Source organism: Eurypyga helias, unplaced genomic scaffold (genome assembly GCF_000690775.1).
Source record: "Eurypyga helias isolate BGI_N326 unplaced genomic scaffold, ASM69077v1 scaffold6341, whole genome shotgun sequence".
In the NCBI taxonomy this organism is placed as follows: Eukaryota; Metazoa; Chordata; class Aves; order Eurypygiformes; family Eurypygidae; genus Eurypyga; species Eurypyga helias.
The window spans coordinates 56903-77215 of record NW_010232684.1 but is presented as its reverse complement, the minus strand read 5'-3'; the positions used below and the strand labels follow the sequence as shown (position 1 = coordinate 77215).

Below are 20313 nucleotides of genomic sequence, written 5' to 3'. Positions count from 1 at the left end.
TGCCACTACAAGCCAAGCGAAAATCCTTGCTGCTAGCATCATGTGTGCACAGGGTCTATACTGACTCTGCTAGTAACAGCCACTGGCTTTATGCTGGAGCCTAGGAGCCAGGTCCTTTCAATAAAATCTTGGCGGGGGGACGTCTTTGAAGGCAGATTCTGTAACTGCATTCCATGAAAACGTGCCAGTAGCCAGTGCAGCAAGAGACAATACTGGGATCTTTCTTAGGGAAACTTTTACAATAGAATTGTGTTGTTGTAGTGTTGTTATCCTCCCCATCACAATTACTTGGGAACGTGCTGAGAAAAGGGAGAAGTGTTTATGATTGCTAACACGCAGATCAGTTTCAGCAAGACAGAAGTGATGGGTAGGGGCAAAGTGCAAGCCTAGCTAGGAAATCAACAGTGACAGGTTTTACTGGCTATAGAAGTATGGAGAGAAGAACGTGCTTCTCAGTTAAATGGGCTTCAACAGATTTATATAATAAACCTGTGTAGAGTTTTGCTCAAGCATCCTTCCAAATCAAAAAATGATATTTTTGTCATTGATAATCAAAATAGATTGCTGTTAGCTCAGGATTTGAGGCATGCTAATTTTATCTTGTACAAGGGAAGAACCACCCATTTTAATCATGACAAAATAGCCCATGTATATTGTCAGATTTAACAAATATATTTTCTTAACATTTGAGCAGCTTCAGTTGTCAGTAGAAGGCAGATGTATTAGTTTAGATGCACATATGCAGCATAATCTGGTCATTCCAAGAAGATTTTTTTAAACCGAGTTGAGAAAGAAAAGTGTACAGTGAAAGGAAGCAAATAGGGCTTTCCATTAGAGCAACTGAAAACACTTGTTAGAAACTTGCAGCCAAGAAAGGCTTGCATTTTTACTATGAAATTTGATCTAAAAAACCAAGAACAAATTGTAGACTGCCTTATTTTTTTAATGTGTTCCAAAAGTAAAATCAATGAGAGGAAGTTCATCTTTTTACAGCCAGGACAGTAAAATGTAGTAACATAATAGTTTGTCAAGTCATTCTTTTCCTGAATTTTAACAAACAGCGACTGTGAACACGGAAGATGCTTTTCAGTGCACGTCGGAAAACTTATTTAAATAAATCAAGATTGCTTAGTGTAGCGTACTGTATGGAAATAGTATCTACTACTCTGCTTTACAAAGCCATAATACAATCACCTCATTGTTTTCCTACTTGAAATAGTGAGATCCAAATAACATTGCAATATAAGCAGTAGGAATGACCAGAAGCCAAAAAATGGAAATTCAAAGACTCATTTACACAGTGCTTACATACTCCTGGTCTTCCCTACAATACAGAGGTGCTACTCTATCCTTTCCTGTGTTAAACATATTAAGGAATGGCAGGCAGAATAGTTGATATGTAAAACACTGTGGGTTATGAACGATGCATCTGAATGAGTGGTGGAAATACGCAACAGGAAATACTCTGCAGAAGGTACAAGTTGTGTGAAAAGAAAAAAATATTCTTGAAAGTGATTTTCTACCAAACTGTCATAAGCAATTGTTGAAGCCAATAGCATAAAGCTTAAAAAAGGTCTGTTTATCTGATATGGACATAAAATCCCCACATTTATCACTGGTGCATTTTGGAAGGAGTATGTATCCTCCTGCTTCTTGTCTCCAGCAAGCCTCTCTGTCAGGATGAAACTTGAATAATGAGAGGAGACGGAGACCCATATGAGCTTCTTGCAAAATTTTTCATCTTTAACCTTGTGGTGTGGAAAATGTCACAAAGATTTTGACCAGTGGTCTTATCAGTGATATGAAAATGAAGCCTCCAATGATGAGGACTTAAAGGAAACCCACTTTTAGATGTTGTGAGCATGTCAGAGTAAGCACGATTAACGGGGCCAACTCTAATTTTCATGTAATTCAAATAAGAACTTGGCCTGATATCTAATAGAGTAATTTCATTCTCTCTGCATGGCTGGAAAGTTACTCATTAAGAAACTGCTTCCTCAACTCTTACTTTTCATCTTCTGTGACCATTGGAAAAGGCCAATTATTTGAAGAAAATATAACACCTCATTTTGGAGGGTTTTTCTTTTCCATATCTTTGATGCATTAGAGTAAGTAAAATTGTGTTAATTACCATTCTATTAATGTGTATGCATTTTAGTTTTCTGCTGATTAATCTGTTCTTCATGTGCCAATGTCCTCCTGATGTGCAAAGGGAAGTAAGATAAATACAGTGCATATTAAGACTCTTTTGTAAGGTTTTAGACCAGGTAATAGAAATGCACACTGCATTTGGGAGAAAGGATTCAGATATCTTTAGATTTAAGGTACCCAAAATGCTTAAATTACAAGCCTGCTCATACACTGCGGTCCATACAGGCAAAGATGACAGACAGCACTCTGAATTGTCACGTAGAGGTGACTTGATGTATTGACTAGATACCATGTTTAGAACAACTGAGATTATCTTGGTTAGCTTTTGGAATTGGTTACCATAAAAGCCCAGTTCTAGTTAATTAATTTCACGCATGTGGATTTGGGATGGGTTTACAGGCAGGTGTTAAAGCATGGAGATTAAAAGAATGTAGTGAGAAGGCAGATTTAAATGGGAGCAGGAAAGAAGAGCAGAATGGGTATGTTAGTAGTGTTCTGGGAAACTAGGGAAAGTGGGAATGAGTGAGATACTGAAGCACATTTAAAACAGCATACTTAATTTACTGATTTTTTTTGAGTGTTCACTTCTTTTGTGGTCAGAGTTCCACTTACGGAATCTTGCAATTGTTTGCAACAATCATCGATTCATCTTTTCCAACTAAAATATAATGGTCTCCTCAATGCATCAGTACCAATCCTGACCTATACTGACTCATCCTGGTAGCAGTGAATTTTATCCAGGTCTACAGTGGTTCAGCTATGTATCCCTCTTAAGATGGGTTAGAGTTAGGAAGGGATTTAAAGATAAATATAGAATCAGTACAAGTATTTAAGCATGAGTGATTGCAAGCTCAACTGTCCCAGGCTAACGTCCCAGGAAACTTCAGGAACGAACACATAAAACTGTCATCCACTGACCCTCTCCAGTCTCTATACCTTTTTTTCTGATGTTAAGGGATTAACAATGATGAACAATGATTGCCACAATTTCCAATTGCATTGGAAAGTGCTGAAAAGGGATCCAGAATGTTATAAGAACCTGCCTAACGGCAAGAAGCTGCCAAAGGACTGTAGACCCCAGAGATGGATACCAGTGGGGACTTGGATCTGAAAGCAGCCACACAGACTCTACCTTGCCACTTGTCAGCCCATCTTAAATTAGAAGAGCTCTGTAAGTGAAGTTAAACATGCTCAGAGAGAAAGCTATACAAAATACAAAAACTAAGATTAGGATGGCCCACTGTGACAAAAATTTAATATGCAAATAATGGAAAAATGGTAATACATCTTACTAAATAGATGAGTGAGATCATTACAGTTGTTTCTTCCACCTGAGGAATGAAATCCTAGAATTATAATTTATTTCCGCTCCCTTCTACTCTCCCAAATAAATGTTCTAAGAATTATGTTTTTTCATGTAAATGTGAGATGCTAAGAACCTTAAAAAGCTGAACTTTTTTCTTTATTTTAACCATATAACCCTTCTTCAGTACTGCAGCTGGTGTAATTGTCCTTATCTGTATCTGTGAAGCTCCTGCCTTGAAGTTTTTTATGCTGTGCTATGTCTCAATTAACATTATTTAAAGGTTAGCTAAAGCTATTATTTGACGTAATTAATTTCTGCTATGGTGACAGCTACTGGGAGGGTAAAGCAAGATCTCACTGAAATCCCTGGCTGATAATGACTTGGCAAGACAAAATGAGTTTAAATTCTCAACGATAAAACAGTATCTTACAAAACATGTACTGTTAAATGTATGTGCATTTATAAATACACATTATACATTAAAAATAGAAGTAATTTAAATATAAATTTAATGTTTCTTAACCAGAGCTGTGTGGCCAAGTAGGAATGAGACCCATGCCATCCTGCTGTATCTCTATGCAAATGAATCTTATACTGGGATGTAGATGCTGTGGGGAAAGGAAAAATGCGTATTGGTAAATTCATTGTTCCATTTAAAATACTTAATTATAGATACTTTTGGAGTGCTGAAATGTCTTTTGCCCACAAAAATTTCTGCTGTGATGCTTAAGAAAGAGAGAAAGCAAAGTACATGAGGTTGCAAGTAGTTGTAGTTGAGTTTTTCTCACAAAAGCTAGAGGTTCAACACCTGGCTTGGATCATTCTGTCCCTCTCCTAGTAGTGTGGAATCATCCTCTTTGATATGTATTTTAATGCTTTGACACATCTACATTCAAATGCTAGTAAGTTCATGCAGGAAAAACTTCCAAAGACTTGTAGAAAGTCTTTGGAATGGAATTTGGGAGTCTTATTAAAATGTAGTAAAAGTTGTATTTTTTCAGAAGGCTCTGAAATAGTCTTAAGCCTGTGAGGGTATCTCACTGGCATGTTGCTTAGTTGGTAAAATACTCACTGAACACCCTCTAAACACAAGTAAACAGCGATAAAGTTCCCAAAGTTGGGCTGGGGTCAGCATACGATGAGGAAGCCGTGACATCTGTGATTTGCTGCCCACTGTGCTCAGAGCTTAGTGGGAGCAGCAAACCCTCAATAGGAAAGAGGCGAGTTACCACCAATCAGCTGTTAGTAATGTGTTTTCCCTCTGTGAGAGGTACCTGCTTCCCGCTGTTGCCTTCTGCAGAGTTCCAGCTAGTAGGCTTAACCCCTTATTTGGGAAAATGTAATTGCTCTAACAGCCACTGACAAGCTGTCGGCCCTTGCTTGGGATGGAGTTTCCTACGCTTTTTTACGGAACGTTCACCTTGTATTCACTGTTAACTTCTACCGCACCTCGGAAATTTCTGTATTAAAAATGGAAGAGAAGAGGCTTAACAACACTTTGCTTGGCTATAGCAAGAAGCTTCCAAAGTTTGTTGTAGTAGTGCATCACTTTCTTGATTAAGCAGGTAGTATATTTAACAGTACTGTTCTCCATGGGGAAAGAAGATCTGTTACTGTATTTGGCAAAGATCAGTAACTCTCCCTTTTACAAAATCATGGAGCAAAGTTAATCACCTCCTTTTGGTTCCTAATTTATTTAAATGTTCAGTGCAAACAGAAAAGATGAAAGAAAACTCAGGAGGACATCTGTCTGAGTACAAGATACTGATATAAATAGACTGGGAAAAGTAGTTGTGAGTCTGTTTCGTTTTCTGCTTAGGAAAACCAGTCAGAACAGGACTGCGCAGGAAAAGCATTGCCATAGCTCTTGCTGAGGGAGAAATTGGGGCACAGCTCAGCACTGTTTGTTTTCATGTAGGTTTAGATAATAAAACACAGAAGGCTGAAAGAGAGATTTGATTTACTGTTGTTCAGAAACCACATTTTCTTAGGTCTGCAAGTTTCAGCTGTCCCTATGTTTTTGCTAGGCTTTTAGATTTTTGCTTTTCTTCACATGTTTTTCCATCTGTATTTTCTGTTTGGGATAATAAAAGGTTTAGAAGTCTAGAAGAGGAGGAGAAAGTGAGTGGTTTGCAGCAAGGAAGCGGAGTCTCTCATTTCATTCATTTCTTTTCTCATTGTTTGGCAGGTGGAAAGCACAGATTTACAGAGCTGAACTGGATCAGCTGAAGAAGTGGGGGAAGAGAAACAAATACAGCACCATTGAAAAGAGCTTCAGCTTTATCTAGCAGCATCACCACAGCAACCAGAAAACACAATTAAAAGACAAGTGCTAGAGCAGAGAAGGCGAAAGTGCAGCTCCTTACCTTTGGACAGAAGGCAGGAAAAATAATTATGCAGAACAGAAAAGAGTATTTGATGGATCTAGCCAAACTGTGGAAAAGGGAAGTGTCCCTTCATTAACAGGAATGTGCCACTGTTTATGCACTGGAAAGGGGAGTGCCATGAGATCTGCTGAAGAGACTATTTCTGTGGTTGCATATCTACATGTGTTTGCACCCCTGCTGGGACTGAATTAGGTGGTACAGGCATCTTGGACCATCAGGTACTGGCTAGCAACTTTTTTTTTGTCCAAGGCGTACCTGGCACAAGAACTGAAAGACACCACAGATCTTTTTCAGAGACGCAAAGAGAGTGAGACAGTATCCAGTCTTTCCCTTCTGTAACTGCCTGCTATACCATGGGATGTCGGCAAAGCTCTGAGGAGAAAGAGGCAGCGCGGCGGTCCCGTAGGATTGACCGCCACCTGCGCTCTGAAAGTCAGCGACAACGAAGAGAGATTAAGCTCCTTCTCCTGGGTACCAGCAATTCTGGGAAGAGTACTATTGTAAAGCAGATGAAAATCATTCACAGTGGTGGCTTTAACTTGGAGGCTTGCAAGGAATACAAACCTCTGATTATCTATAATGCAATTGACTCCCTCACACGTATCATTCGGGCTCTAGCCACCCTTAAGATAGAATTTCACAATCCTGACAGAGCATATGATGCTGTGCAGCTTTTTGCCCTGACAGGCCCAGCTGAGAGCAAAGGTGAGATTACCCCTGAGCTGCTGGGAGTCATGAAACGGCTCTGGGCAGACCCTGGCGTGCAGGAGTGTTTTTGCCGCTCCAACGAGTACCACCTAGAGGATAACGCTGCATACTACTTAAATGACCTAGAACGGATTGCGGCGCTGGACTACATCCCTACAGTGGAAGATATTCTGCGTTCTCGGGACATGACCACAGGGATTGTAGAAAATAAGTTCACCTTCAAAGAGCTGACTTTCAAAATGGTGGATGTGGGTGGACAGAGATCTGAACGCAAAAAATGGATCCACTGTTTCGAGGGGGTTACAGCAATAATTTTCTGTGTGGAGCTGAGTGGATATGACTTGAAGCTGTATGAAGATAACCAAACAGTAAGTGTACCTTCTGCTCCTTATTCTCTTTCCTTCTCTTCCTTCCCTCTCCTAGTGTTTGGCCTTTTCTCCCCCATCTCCCTACCCTCCCAAGGGTAATCGCTGAGTTTCCAACCCCAAATGTGATTTCCTTCCCCTCACTCCCAATCTGTAGTCCAAAGCCAGAAGTTATGATTCTTTTATTTGCATTGTTTCCCCCAATGGACAGATTTATTTACTTACATATTTAATGGTACTGTTGGGAAATTGAGGTGCTCTTCACATGACAACAAATTTTTTTTTTCTTTGGTGCTGTTTGGCTAAATGTTTACCAGGTTACGCGTTACTCCAAACATCACTTAAAAAGGCAGACAGTAGTGACATCCTGGGATACAGGGATGGTTGATTTGGAAACCATGTTTTGCAAGTCCTGGGAAATTTTGAAGCTAAAATAGTAATAAGTCACAGTTTTCTCCCTATTTTTTCCAGGATTTTCAATCAGAATTTGGCAAGAAATTAATTCAATAATAATGGATCAGATATTTCTTAAAATCAGTATGGAACTTTTAAATTTAAAATTGTATCTGTCTGTTTATGTGTCTGGTTTGCCTTGTTCAATGAATAACTATTCCTGTTTGATTCTCTTTAAAGCTATTAGCTTCTGGTTTTCACAGCACGCAAATACAGTAACTATGGAAAATATATGAAGACTTACGCATAAGCAACTACGTGTTTGCTATCATGTTCAGCTTGCCTGAGTTAACCTTTATAAGGTTTTATTTGAACATACTTTTTGACAGCCTCGTAAAACATGATGCTGAAGAGATGGGAGTTTGTGGGTAGGAACAGATAACGATTCTATCATGTAATGGTTCCTAAACATGCCGTATCTATGTTTGAACACAGTTGCCTTTCAGCAAGAATTAAAATCTATACTGTCAAATTGCAAAGTTAACCTTAAAATGCTTCTTCTGCTCCTGTACTCCCTTACACATCTTCAGTTGTTTTGCATTTTAGAAAGCTTGTTCACCAATATCTGTTCCTGGAGTATTCCAGAAGACCAGAATCCTTGTTCTTTTACAGCAGGTGCATTACATCAGTGTTATTGGGGAGGAAATTTGTCCAAGAAATGATGAGATGATGTTTCAGATCTAACTGGATCTCATTAGGTATACAGAGGGGGATCTTTCAGCCAGGTCTAGTGATGTGGTTTTGGCAGTCCTGTATGGAATAGGATTGATTACTAATCAGCCTTAACCATTGTTCTTTATCAGACACATCCCCTTACCTCATTTATGTGTAGTACACACATCGATATTAAAGTTTCTTTATGGAGTATCTTAAGTCAACTGTAGTATATCGCACGTGTAAGTGTAAGAGCTGTGTCACCTGTGTCACATCCTCTAGTGCTTGTATGGGTATGACACCACTTTATATGCAGCTGCCTCTTTTCTCTTTTTGCCCAAAATAATAATGCCAAAGAACCCTTGAAACTCTCACAACTGGTTACCAATTCATATAGACTTCTCTAAAATGATGAAGTGGGGGAGCAGGTGGGGAGAAAGGGGAATTTCCCCCCCAGCCCCAGTGGAAGGGAGCACTGCAGCTCTGTGTAAGCTGTCTGGTGCAGTGCAAATCTCTGTTGTGAATTTTCTCTACCTTGAAAAGCTCCATCACCCTGTCCTGGAGAAGGGGCCAACTGTGACCTTCCTCACGGTTGTTTGTTTTGTACTGGACTTGTGAAATGTCAACATAGTTGCATACCTCATTTTTTTTCCTTAGAAATTGTTTATTCAGAGCTCCTGTGCTCTTTAAAGATGCCAGCTTCATGGTCATGGTTTTGATAATGACTAGAATAGCTGCAGTGGCTCTAATGGCTAAATGTGAGTGTGTCCCCAAAATTATGCATGTTTTATATAACACCTGCTGTTCACCAGATCCCTGAGGCTAGGTGAACTACATCAGTACCGGTAACAACTTCGGTGACTTCTGTATAGTCTGCTGTTTATACAATGTCACTTATCATAGAATCACGGTACAGATTAAAATATTGTCAAGTGACCTAGGGGATTCCACAGCCTTGGGGTAGGGATTTATAGCAGGAAGATGGAGAAACTCCATGAGATGGAAGTGGTTAAGAAAGGAATTCCATAGGTGATAGTTCTGACATATTTTCCAGAGTCTGTATCAGAAGTTGACATCAATCACTGGGGTAGAGTTGGAGGAAGATGCTAATATTTCTTTCCAATTATTATAACTCATTTGTATTTTTAATTCCTTTGTCAGTATTTTGCTTGCTAAGACAGTTTCTTTACAAAGGTTTTTCTTACTAGAAGTAGAAGGGAGCGAAGTGATAAGTTTGGCAAGCGATTATACTCTGGTTTGAACCAAGACTACAAAATAGTTTCCAAAAGTATTCCAGTTGTTTTACAAGCTTGTCTTGTATGGCTGAACCCCTTTTGCATGCACTTTCTATGATTCTTCTAGGGAAAAAAAATTATGGTCAAGACTATTCACCTAAGTTGAATTTTGGTAAAACTTTTCAGAAATACTTCAGTTTTATTGCAAATGAAATGCATATTATGAGTATTAAATCTTTTGCAGAGATCTTTCTTATTAGAAGGCAGCTAAGTGACAAATGTGAGATACAGTTATACTAGGTCATGAGAAATATCAGACCAGGAAAAAAAAAGTTACCTAATTTTTAGTAGCTTGGTCAGGTTTGTCTAGACCTTTCTGTTGTGTCTCCATCACTGGCTCCATGTGTCTGAGGATATTCTACAAGTATGGAATCTCTCTTCAATGTTTTTTATGCTATTTCCAATAATACTTGTTGGCACTGTTTGAATTGGCCCTTTTGTGTTGGTATACCTTATCACACATGTAATATCTCCCTATTCTTATTGTCTGTAGTGATTTTACAGCTTCTCCACTGCACTTCCCTTTTCTTCTCTGTATTACCCTGATTCACCAGTCACTGTCCTTACGCACGGACACATCATATTTCATTATCTGGAGATTCTTGTCTTGGCATCAGTGCCTTCCTACTGTAACACATTTCTATATCTGATTTTTGTTCAATAACCTCCTTTTGACATGAAAGAAACATTGCCCCTACTTTCTTCTCTTCATTTTCAGAGACATTAGGACAAGCATATCTTATTTATATCTAGATCTTGACTCGGAGTTAGTTGCTTTCTTGTAATTCTTTAGACATTTCCTGTCTTGCTCTTCAGATTTTAAAATCAAAAGAACTAGCCCAAAGGGGAAAAAAAATCAATATACTCTGGAAAATCCTATGGACGTTGATTTTGATTCTAGTATCTAGAATCAAATAAGCATCCAGATTATTTCAGAGTGACCTTGCACCCCAATTTACATAGTGTTTTAACAAACTGGAGGGCTAATCTCCCATGATTTCTTTTCAGTTCTTTTCTGCACTCTGATGTGCCTTGGTGCTACTGCTTGTAGAGGGTACTCAGCCCTGAAATTCAGGCTTTTATCTTCCCCCAGTTAACAGTTCGTAGATCTGGCCAAAGCACTGTTTTGACCTGTATGTTCAACATACGTGATATTGAGTTGCTTACTAAAAAGCAAGATAGTGAAAACTAGCTTCCTTTCCTTTTTTATTTCTCCACCTTGTGCGTTTTCCTCTCTCAGTCTCTATAACAATATTCTTCCTGCTTATTTGCAAATGTGATCTGTCTGTTTTCATTTCCAGCCTTACACTTTTTTTTCTACCTAACATGTAATAAATATAGCTTTATTTTCCATGCACATTGTTAGTATGATTCAACCAGGTAACAGCTGCCTCTTATTTCGACACGGCTGCAAAACTGATTTTTACAATACCTTTGGAATGCTATTGATTTATTACAAGATTATTTATGATGAGCACTCTAAGAAGGATGTGTTAGGTTTTTACATACCTGTGCTGATTTCTTCCTTATTATACCAAAAAAATTAATTGTCTTTAGTTTTCATGGTCCTTAGCAGCTGATTGAGCCATTTTATTACATATTAAGATGTCGTCTCTGGCCTTTGATAATGTTAAATTATCAAGTAATCTTTTTCTTCCTTCCTGTATGTTGCATCCTGCACTTAGGAGTTTCCTGTTAATATCGAATTGTCTCATCTTTACTTAAATTTCTCATTAAATTTATGTGTGCTAGAGAATGTTAAATAATCTGTACTCTCTCACACCTCTCACCCTGAAAAGGAGTCTTGCAGGTTTTTTGCAACATGTATGTATGATTGAGAGTTCCAGAGGTCAGTAGTTGCAACAGATTCACATGGTGCAGGAGATACCAAGTAAAGGCTGTACACATCTGCTTTTTTGATACATTACACTAGTTCCATTATTTTGTAAATATCAATGTTAAAGGAAAACTTAGGTTTAGATAATTTTCATTCTCTCTCTTACAGCCACTGCAAGTGAACAGAAAAATTACATTTTAGGGGTTTTTGAGGCTTTTTTTTTTAGTTTAGCATCTTGTTAAAAGGAAGATGCAGATGAAAAAGACAAAATACTGCAGCAAACAGTTCAGGCTGCAGCAGGCCTCATGCTAAATAAATTCTTGGGGTCATAATGGAACCTCTCACTTATCTAATAATAATCTACCTGGAAAACCAACTGTCATATGCTAATTGTATGATTTTTGAACAGAAATCCTGTTTTGGCCAGGAAACTTTTTATCAAGTAAAAGAAATTTTAAACTTTTTTTTCCCCCCCCCCCGAAACCAAATACATAAGGAGCTTATTTGCCTCTCTTGATACTTCAGCTTGTTGAGAGTACAGTGTATTAAAACTCTTATGGCATGCAGCTGTTTTCCTGCAGTACTAATAATAACAGTCAGGACAGTGGAAATTGTGATACATGTTATACATACCCCTTTTAGCACCTGTTATTATCAGTGGTGAAAAAACAATATAGCAGCAAACACCTTTCTGACAAATTAAGTCTCTTGGGAATCTGAGGAAAAAGCTCGATCTAAACCATTCAGGTGCCCTCACTTTTTATGAGGTCTTTCCATTTCAAGATATTCCATAGCAAAGTTTTTGTTGGAGAACAGCCTAGATGATTTCAGCGCTTGTGTGTGTAGTATTTCAGCACCGCAAATGGAATCCTAGCCTTGCCTTCTTTTACTTAAGAAACTAATATATATGTTGCCTTACCAAAGTTTAATTTCATAGAGTGATATATCAGGTTTCCAGCCTGAAGACTTGTACCCAAGCATATATCTTCTAAAATATGTTAATATAAGCAAAATAATGATTATACGTAAAAGAGAATGATCAGTCAATTCCCAATTTGCAATTCTTTTTACTATATATTATTTCAAGTCTGAAGGTTTAGTTTGGTCACATTGTTCACTGTAATTGTATGCTTCTGATATGGATATCCATGCACAGAACACACGGGACAGCAATTTTCTATATTTCGGACTTGTTGACATACCTTGAACTTCATATTCCATGTAACTTCAGATACTAACAGTAACTCTATACATAAACTAATCTGGCTATATGTTCACTAAATTACTTCTTTTAATTGCCAAAAAAAATATTCACCAATATGATAATGTATTACACTGTGGAATATAAAAAGTATACTCAATCTGATTATATGGTTTGATTGAATGAAGATGCCAGTATCAGATTATAAAAGCCTGAGAAGTTTTGTTTTGAGGCTTATCTATATAACTTTAGTAGAGTAATTCCTACAACCAAGCTGTATGTAAACCTGAAGTAAGACTCTCTGTGGTATGCCACCCCGGGAGAGAGTAAGGGAGCCCAATTAGCCTTATAAACTAGCAGAGATGCTGGAACAAAGAAGGAAAATCCTTACTGGTAATGCAGCTTCAGAGTGAGTTCTAGTGGTGGTGGATTTTTCAGAACTTTGTTCCATTATTACAAGTCTATATTTTAGGTAAATACATTCTTCTATAAGTTCCACCTCCCTAGAAGCACAAGTATAATTTGGCATACACCTGAGCTTTCAACACTGCTGGGATGGCAATCCAACCCCCCTCCAGGATGTTAGACACTTCTTCAGTATGTATTCCCAAGAAATATTTTTCAGGGTATCCAGACTCCTCACTGACTCAGAAGGCAGCTGGCTTTGTTTGATAACATAAAAAACATTACTAATGGGAATTTATTCACACGCCTTACTCCTAACGTGCGAATTTAAAAGGCTCCCTAGCTTAGAAGAACAGGGACTTCAGACATAACTCCTCTACCTGTGAATGTAGAAAGACACTGTGTCCTGAAATGGAGGCTGACAGAATTTTTCTGGTTGCTGTTATTTGGTGGAATTGCTGCCTTACTGTTTAGAGAGCAAGAAAACAAAAGGTTGATCTGAAATCTCATTCCTGAAATGCTATAGCACTCATAGTTCTTGCTGGCTAGTGGTCAACTCATTCCTACAATGGTAATTTACTAAAAGGATCTACTTTGGAAGTTGGTAACAGAAGAAATGGTAAAACATTTGACAACCTTTAGCAAAGAAAATTGTGTGGCAGGAAATGAGAAAATAGTAAGTGGTCTTGAATACCAAAAGCCCTACAAGGTTTGATGAGATTAATAACAAAGAAAAAGCAAAATAGCGAAAGAGTATAGCAGGCAAAATCATGTATGAAATCGAAAAATACAAAGTACCTGTTTTTGAGAAGCATTACAAGTTGAGTACCAAATACTTAATTGTCACGTTACACATGTTTGAAACAGTTTTCAAGAACAGCTTTGTTGTTAGTCTGATGCATGCACAGGTCAAAAAAATGGGAGAAACTAGTAACTTGTTATTTATTATTTTGCATCTATATATGCTGTTTTACTGCTCTTTCAGCCCTTTTCATGAGGCAGAGTAATATTCACAGTTAGGAGCTTATACTTTATTCAAGGTCTCCACATAACAAGGGAGGAAAATCAGCATAAACCCCCAAAAATTTGGCAGACAGTCACATGGGTAAATATATCTCTAACTTTCAAATTACTTGACCCAAGTCACGTAACACACTGGACACAGAAAGAAGAATACACAGTTCACCTTATTCAAAGGTGTATGGGTAGAACCAGGATGTAGAGACTTCCTGGAAAGCATTCCTGGTAACAGTTCAGTGTATGATAGTTGGAGTTACAAACTCCATCAGAGCTCAGGCACTATTATTTGGCTGCCAGCGAGTGAGCTTCAGCAAGCGAGATCATCAGAAAACAATTCAGGCATGTTACCCTCCCTGTTCTACCAGCTCCTGTAGCTCACTGAACAAACCTACTCCTTGGTCACCCAGGGGAATGTTCTGGGGATCATGGGCACCGGCAGAGTGTTCTGCTCTGCTGCCCCTTTCTTAAGTATGATCATATCCACAGAAAAGATGTACTACTGTATTGTTAGGAACTGTAAGGCTACACTGACTCAAACCAGAGTTAAGGTAAAAGCAAAGAGTTATTTGTAAATGTGGAAAATAGAGAGCAATATTTGGAACATGTTCCTGACCCCTGCTTGAGACTAGGGCTAATGTTCACTAAATTGGTGTCTTTCTTAATTTCAAGTCCTCCCATTACCTGATCTTATGCACAGTATAAAGTTCTGACTCTTCAAGAACCGTGACAGGTGGTTTATCAAAGATTGCAGTGTCATCACGTTTTTGTATACTTAGATGATGCCACGAAATGAGAACTTGCTCAAGCAAATAAACCATCAAAACACAATGAGATAATACTATGAGCTCATCTTCAAGAAATTGCTTAAGCTTTGGACTACATGAAATTAAAAAAGGCTTTTCTTTAATGTCATGAATTCGAAGGCACATGTTAGGCATTGATACAACAATGCACAGTAAGAAAAGCAGTATTTTCACAGTTACATGAAAGAGCAAGGAGTACTGCAAGCCAAGTGACCCAGAATGCCGCAGCATAAATGGTCTAAAGGTGTGTTTACTAAGACTTTGGTCACCTTGCAATTGTTGACATGCATACAAGCCACTTGCATACTCATTCCCGTTGCAGGCAGTACTGCAGTTAAGCCAAGTGGTGGTAGTGCTTTTGTTTGTGTAAACTCAAAATTCCTTACATTGCTTACAGTATCACTTTTCTGTTTGATGTATAAGTATTTCTGTATAGGCTGATCAAGAGTAGGCTCTTCTGAACAGAAGTCGGGTACTAGGAGGAGAAAAATCACATGCAAGTAAAAATAATTTTATGCTTGCATTACAGTGTTGCCATTCCAGCAGCTTTTTTAACTAAAAATAATGGCATCTAATACTGAGAACACTTAGGTAACTGCCATTTTTCTAGCAGTGAGAGAAGGCTTTTAGAGGAAGTTTAATTTCTTTAAAGATACTGTTAGACATTTCAGTATCTTGTTGACTCATTATCATACAGTGCACATACCAGGAAGAGATTTTGGAGTTGTAGCAGCTTGGTCTATGAAAATATCAACTCAAAGATCAATAGGAGTCAAAAAAGCAAGCGACTTGGGGAAGGACAAAGGAAAAATTAGAAACCAGGATAAAACACAAAGCACGCCTGCTTTCAGAATGCTATCTAAATTTTTGTTTTCCCATTTGGAAGAAAATGCATTCGAATTAAAGCAAGCATGACTTAAAGTACAGAATATTTTCAATAAAAATGACAAATAATAGATAGGGACCTTTTCCCATAGGGAAACAAAGATGATGTACAAGGCAGGGCAATATGATGGGTTTATAAAATAACAGCTGGCATACAGAAAATTGATTTAGAATCATCATCTATTGTCCCTTTTGAGAACCAAGGATATTGAATGATATTATTAGCCAAGACATTTAGCACAACGTAGAGGTAAAGGCAGTGCAGGTGTACACAATATACAGTGAAATTATGGAGCTTGTTGCCTGAGTACGCCATGGTACCAAAACTCTGCACAAGTTTAAAAGGAATAGAAAAAACTATGCAAGAAAAATATATCAAGACCTGTTAAATGTCAAGATAGTGGTTTTGACTCGGAAGTTCTGAGTTCTGATCTTGAGAAGCAGGGATAAAATACTAGGGAAGTATTTATGTTTCCTCAGATGTTAATTTTCTTCCCCTCCCCAAATTATTTATTATTAACCAGTGTTAAGACATGGGATTTTGGGTTAGATGGATCTTTGTCTTGGATGGCTGTGGGGGGTTTTTTTCTGATGAAAAGTAATGGATGAGACAGTATGTGCATGTGATACGGATTTTTTTTTTTTTTTTTTTTTTTACTGTGTGCTGCCAAGACTGAATACTTAAGCCTGCTTCTTGGGATAGATTTTTGAGTATAAAAATGCATTTTTAAAGCTATTAATAGGCTTATTTAAATTTTGAACCTGTCAACCAATGACAGTGTCCCCTGATTATACTTCAAAATTAGCAGATGATGAATAACTCCTCTACTCCAATTAATTTAGTTCTCTAACTCCTGTCACTTATTTTTTAGATATTTAATCTTCATACTGTCCTTTCTTTCCATTGTTAAGCTGATTGAAACAACTTGCTTTCAAAATACACAGTCCAGTCATTCTTCGTGTACTTTTCCTCATTATTTACGTACGGGTCATATTTTACTTTACAAAGAGGAACCAACCCCCAACCCTTCATCAGTAGAAATAAATGATTGATAATAGTTTAGCAGAATTTAGCATAAAATCTGTGTAACAGAAGTAGCATCTTTAGAAGCTGGAAGCCTTCAGTCCATCAGTTACAGGGACAAAGCTTATGACTACACTAATTTTATAGAATAACATGATGGTATGTCATACATATGCTACATTTACTTCAGGACAGCCTGGCCTTGAGCTTTTTTTTTTTTTAGAACCCCTCCAGTTTAACAACCTTATGTTCTCTTCCTCTACTGTTTCCCTGGCAACATGGCATGGTAGAGTGTCATATCAGTCGACAGCGAGCTTTGCTTCAGCTGTGTCCTGCCAAAGCTAGCAGTGTTTCTAGCAATCTGAGCTTTCTCACTGCAACTGTGACATAGCAGTGAGAGTTTCTTCCATTAATATTTGCCCAAACCAGATGGAATTCCACTGGTGTAAATGTTCGTGCACCAGTGCCCTGATAATACTGGCTAGGGATGTCACTGGACCTGTCAGAGTAGACGTGACTTTTACAATGCCTTTTAGTATTAGATAGAGTCCAACATTATGAATTCTCCTGGCACTGACACAGAAGGGGATGGTTCTAATAGCAGCTTGCGTTGTGCCTTTGCCGTTCTTCATAGATCAAATGAAAGCAGTAATTAGAAATAAAGAAATAAAACCCCAACAACCCTTAACATGGAAAAAGGAAAACAATCAGAATGAATTGGCAGTGTGAGAGCTTAATAAAGGAGGTTAAAGATATGTTAAAAAAAATAAAAGGCTGACAAAACTAGAGGCAGTGTGGCTGTGTCTAAAATGTCCTGGAGGCAGGGTTCTGCAGAGCATCTGCCTGTCAGTGCTATCCAGAAATCCAGACTGAAACTCACAGCATTTAAAAAGGTTTCAAAAGGTTAATTTGTTTTGTTTAGATAAAAAGATTGCTAAGGACCTGCTTAGTGTATAAGTACCTGAAGGAGAAGAAAATGCTCAATATTTAAAGAAATGCGTAATTTAATGGAGAAAGGCAAAATAAGAACAAATGAGCAGAAGCTAGGTCAGATAAATACCACCTTGAAACAGCTGCCTATTTATTTAAGGGAGGGGGCTGAACCAGTGGAACCAGCTTTTCTGGAAGACACCGTTTAGTCCAACAGCCATCCTCTGCTACAAATGGCTGGGCTTAGGACAGGGAAAACCCCATAGATGGAAATGACCATAGTTGTGATAAGTGGAAGGTAGACCGAAAGTTCCAGTGATCACAATACCCTCAGTTTAGTATTTATTTATACAGAGATAAAAGTCCAAATTATGGATTTGTTATTTTATAATTTTTTTCCTGCTAAATCCTTCCATTTTATGATCTCCCATCTTGATAAAGTAATTCTGTGTGTGGGTTTTTTTCTTTTTTCCTGGAAGCAGCATAGAATATGGAAAGCAGAATTACATGCATTTGGTGAAATGCATATTAAATGCATATGTCAAATTATATAAACCTGCTGAGATTATCTGTAAACTCATCACTTAGGAAGAAAGGGGAGGTCTCATTCTCTTCCTACTGCTTGTTCAACTCTTCAGTCAGCTACTGCTACCTCTGCTGCACGCTTCTACGCCATCATTTGTGCCAGCTCTAATGCTCCTTGGGCCTTTGCCAAGCAGGTGTAATTCAAACCTATCAGAAAATTACACCGTATTTCAGTGTGGTTGAAATTTCTGCTGGAATCCCAATATATCACTCACTGAAGAGTCCAGTGAGCTCCAGATCTGTGTAAGGCAAACAGTAGGATTCCATGTCCAGAAGCAGAGGAAAATCAAAAGGTAGATGCATCAGACTTCCTTATTTTGATATATCAACTGCTAGAGCAGCTAAAGTCATCCTATATAACTAAACCTTATGATAACTTTTGTTATCTGTGTATTTGGAAAAGTAGGAAAGTTACACTATTGTAACAGGGAAGACATCACAAACGCCCATATGTGCATTTGACTGAATGGTAGGTTTTATGAGCTACTCAGAGCACTATTACCAGATGGGAAATATTAATGGGTTTATTTTTTATTTTATTTTCTTCTACTTTTTATTTTCTTCTGTAAATGTCAGAGCATAGGGCAACAGGATATGAATAATTTCTTCTCCAAATGCAATCACTTCAAATGCTAGAATCATAGTGCTTTTTGGTGACAGAAATTAGATTCTCAATTTCTGCTATATTTTTTCAGAGATGAAACAGATTGGGATACATGGTAGGATGCAGTTAAATTTAATTCTTATTCTTGCCTTCTCCCCCATTGCAGTATTTATTAGAAGCTGCTTTTTGATGCTCTTTTTTATGTTATAATGTTTATCACAGTTATTCACTATCATAGAAGATATAAGAACAATGGTTCAAAGATAAGGAATGAAAAGCTTGTGCTTGATAGAAGGATAAGAAAAATTGTCAGAAATACTGAACTGCATCAACTGCCAATGAGATGATAGAATAATCAACTGTAAATTTCTTACAAGTGGATTAGAAAAACTCTCAACAAAGAATGGTGTAGTAAACAGTGCTGCAAAATACACAATTAGATTATGAAAATCATTGTAGTCATATCATCATATATGTGGCTTAATATTTGAAGTCTTTGTTTTACTGGGGAATAAGTACTGGGAAATTCTATAGAATCCCAGGAGATTGCATTGTAGATGCTGATTTCATTTTAATACCAATGTTTTTCAAATACCAAAGTGAATGAGGATGTTATTACTACTGATCTTAATATGAGCAAAGCCAGGCTCCACATTTTAATTCTTTGTACTTTGCTTTCCTGATTAATAACCCTGTACTTCTGTGCTCTTTGCATTCATTATTTGCTGTGAGGAAATTGCAAATTTTTATTAGTACTAATTTTCCTTCTTAATCCTGCACATTCTCAATTGTTTTCTTCATTGGTAAACAGTTCCTGGATGGTATCTTGCTTTCTGATGCATAAAGTTGACTTTCCTATTTAGGAACCAGATTCATATGCATTTTCTTGTATTGCTCAACATATAGGCTCTTGTACAATATAAGAGAGTGCAGGCTTGTAGGATAGGGATTTAAGCTGAAGCAGGGTGTAAGATAAATTAAAGGAGAAATTGAACTATCACATAATTCCAGAGAAAACATGGAGCCATCAGCTTTAAACATATTTACAAAGAGAACAGATAACCTAAATGCAGGATTGCTCCACTCTGAAAGCAGAGAAAACAGCTTCACAGAAAAGTACACTGAAAGAAACCTATGAATTCACAGTCTGACAACGTATCATTTCTATGTATGATGTAAGACTTTCTATGTAAGTTTTTCTTTTGGTGATCTGCATATTATTTCCTCTGCCTCCTCTCTTCTATTTCCCATAGTCTTCTCAAAATCCTTTTCCATTGAACATGTTCATTATCGATTATAGCTTACTGGCTTTATGAATAGTTTCCTTGTACACAACAAACTTCTACAACCAAATTCTGTAGAGCCCATTAGGCAAAGCTTATATAAATCTCTAAACTGATATTCCACTCTTCCAGTTACAGAAATCATATCAGTTACCAAAAATATCTTCTATATCTTCTAAAACATTATCTTCTAGTAAGGCATGCCTGACATGAACCATTTAATTTTTTATGTAAAGAAATTGGGGGGGGTGGGGGGGTGGCAGTGGAGGTGATTTCACTGTATGCAAACTTAAATGTGCAAGAAAACACCCCAACACAAAAACCTGAAAAAGTTTGATTTTAGATCAAAATGGAAATTCGATTTTAATTGATTTATTGATTTAAATTTATTTAAATTGATTTAAATCAAACCAATTT

At 37.6% G+C, this 20313-nt stretch overlaps 1 protein-coding gene across 1 annotated transcript in view; it reads left to right on the top strand.

The window, feature by feature from the left end:
* Positions 1-5867: 5867 nt before the first annotated feature.
* The window catches only part of GNAZ (guanine nucleotide binding protein (G protein), alpha z polypeptide), a 41114-nt gene continuing 26668 nt past the window's right edge, over positions 5868-20313 (top strand). Inside the window, exon 1 of the mRNA XM_010161468.1 lies at positions 5868-6920. Coding sequence (XP_010159770.1) covers positions 6198-6920 — 723 coding nt within the window. The 5' untranslated portion in view covers positions 5868-6197. The remainder of the gene's footprint in view (positions 6921-20313) is intronic.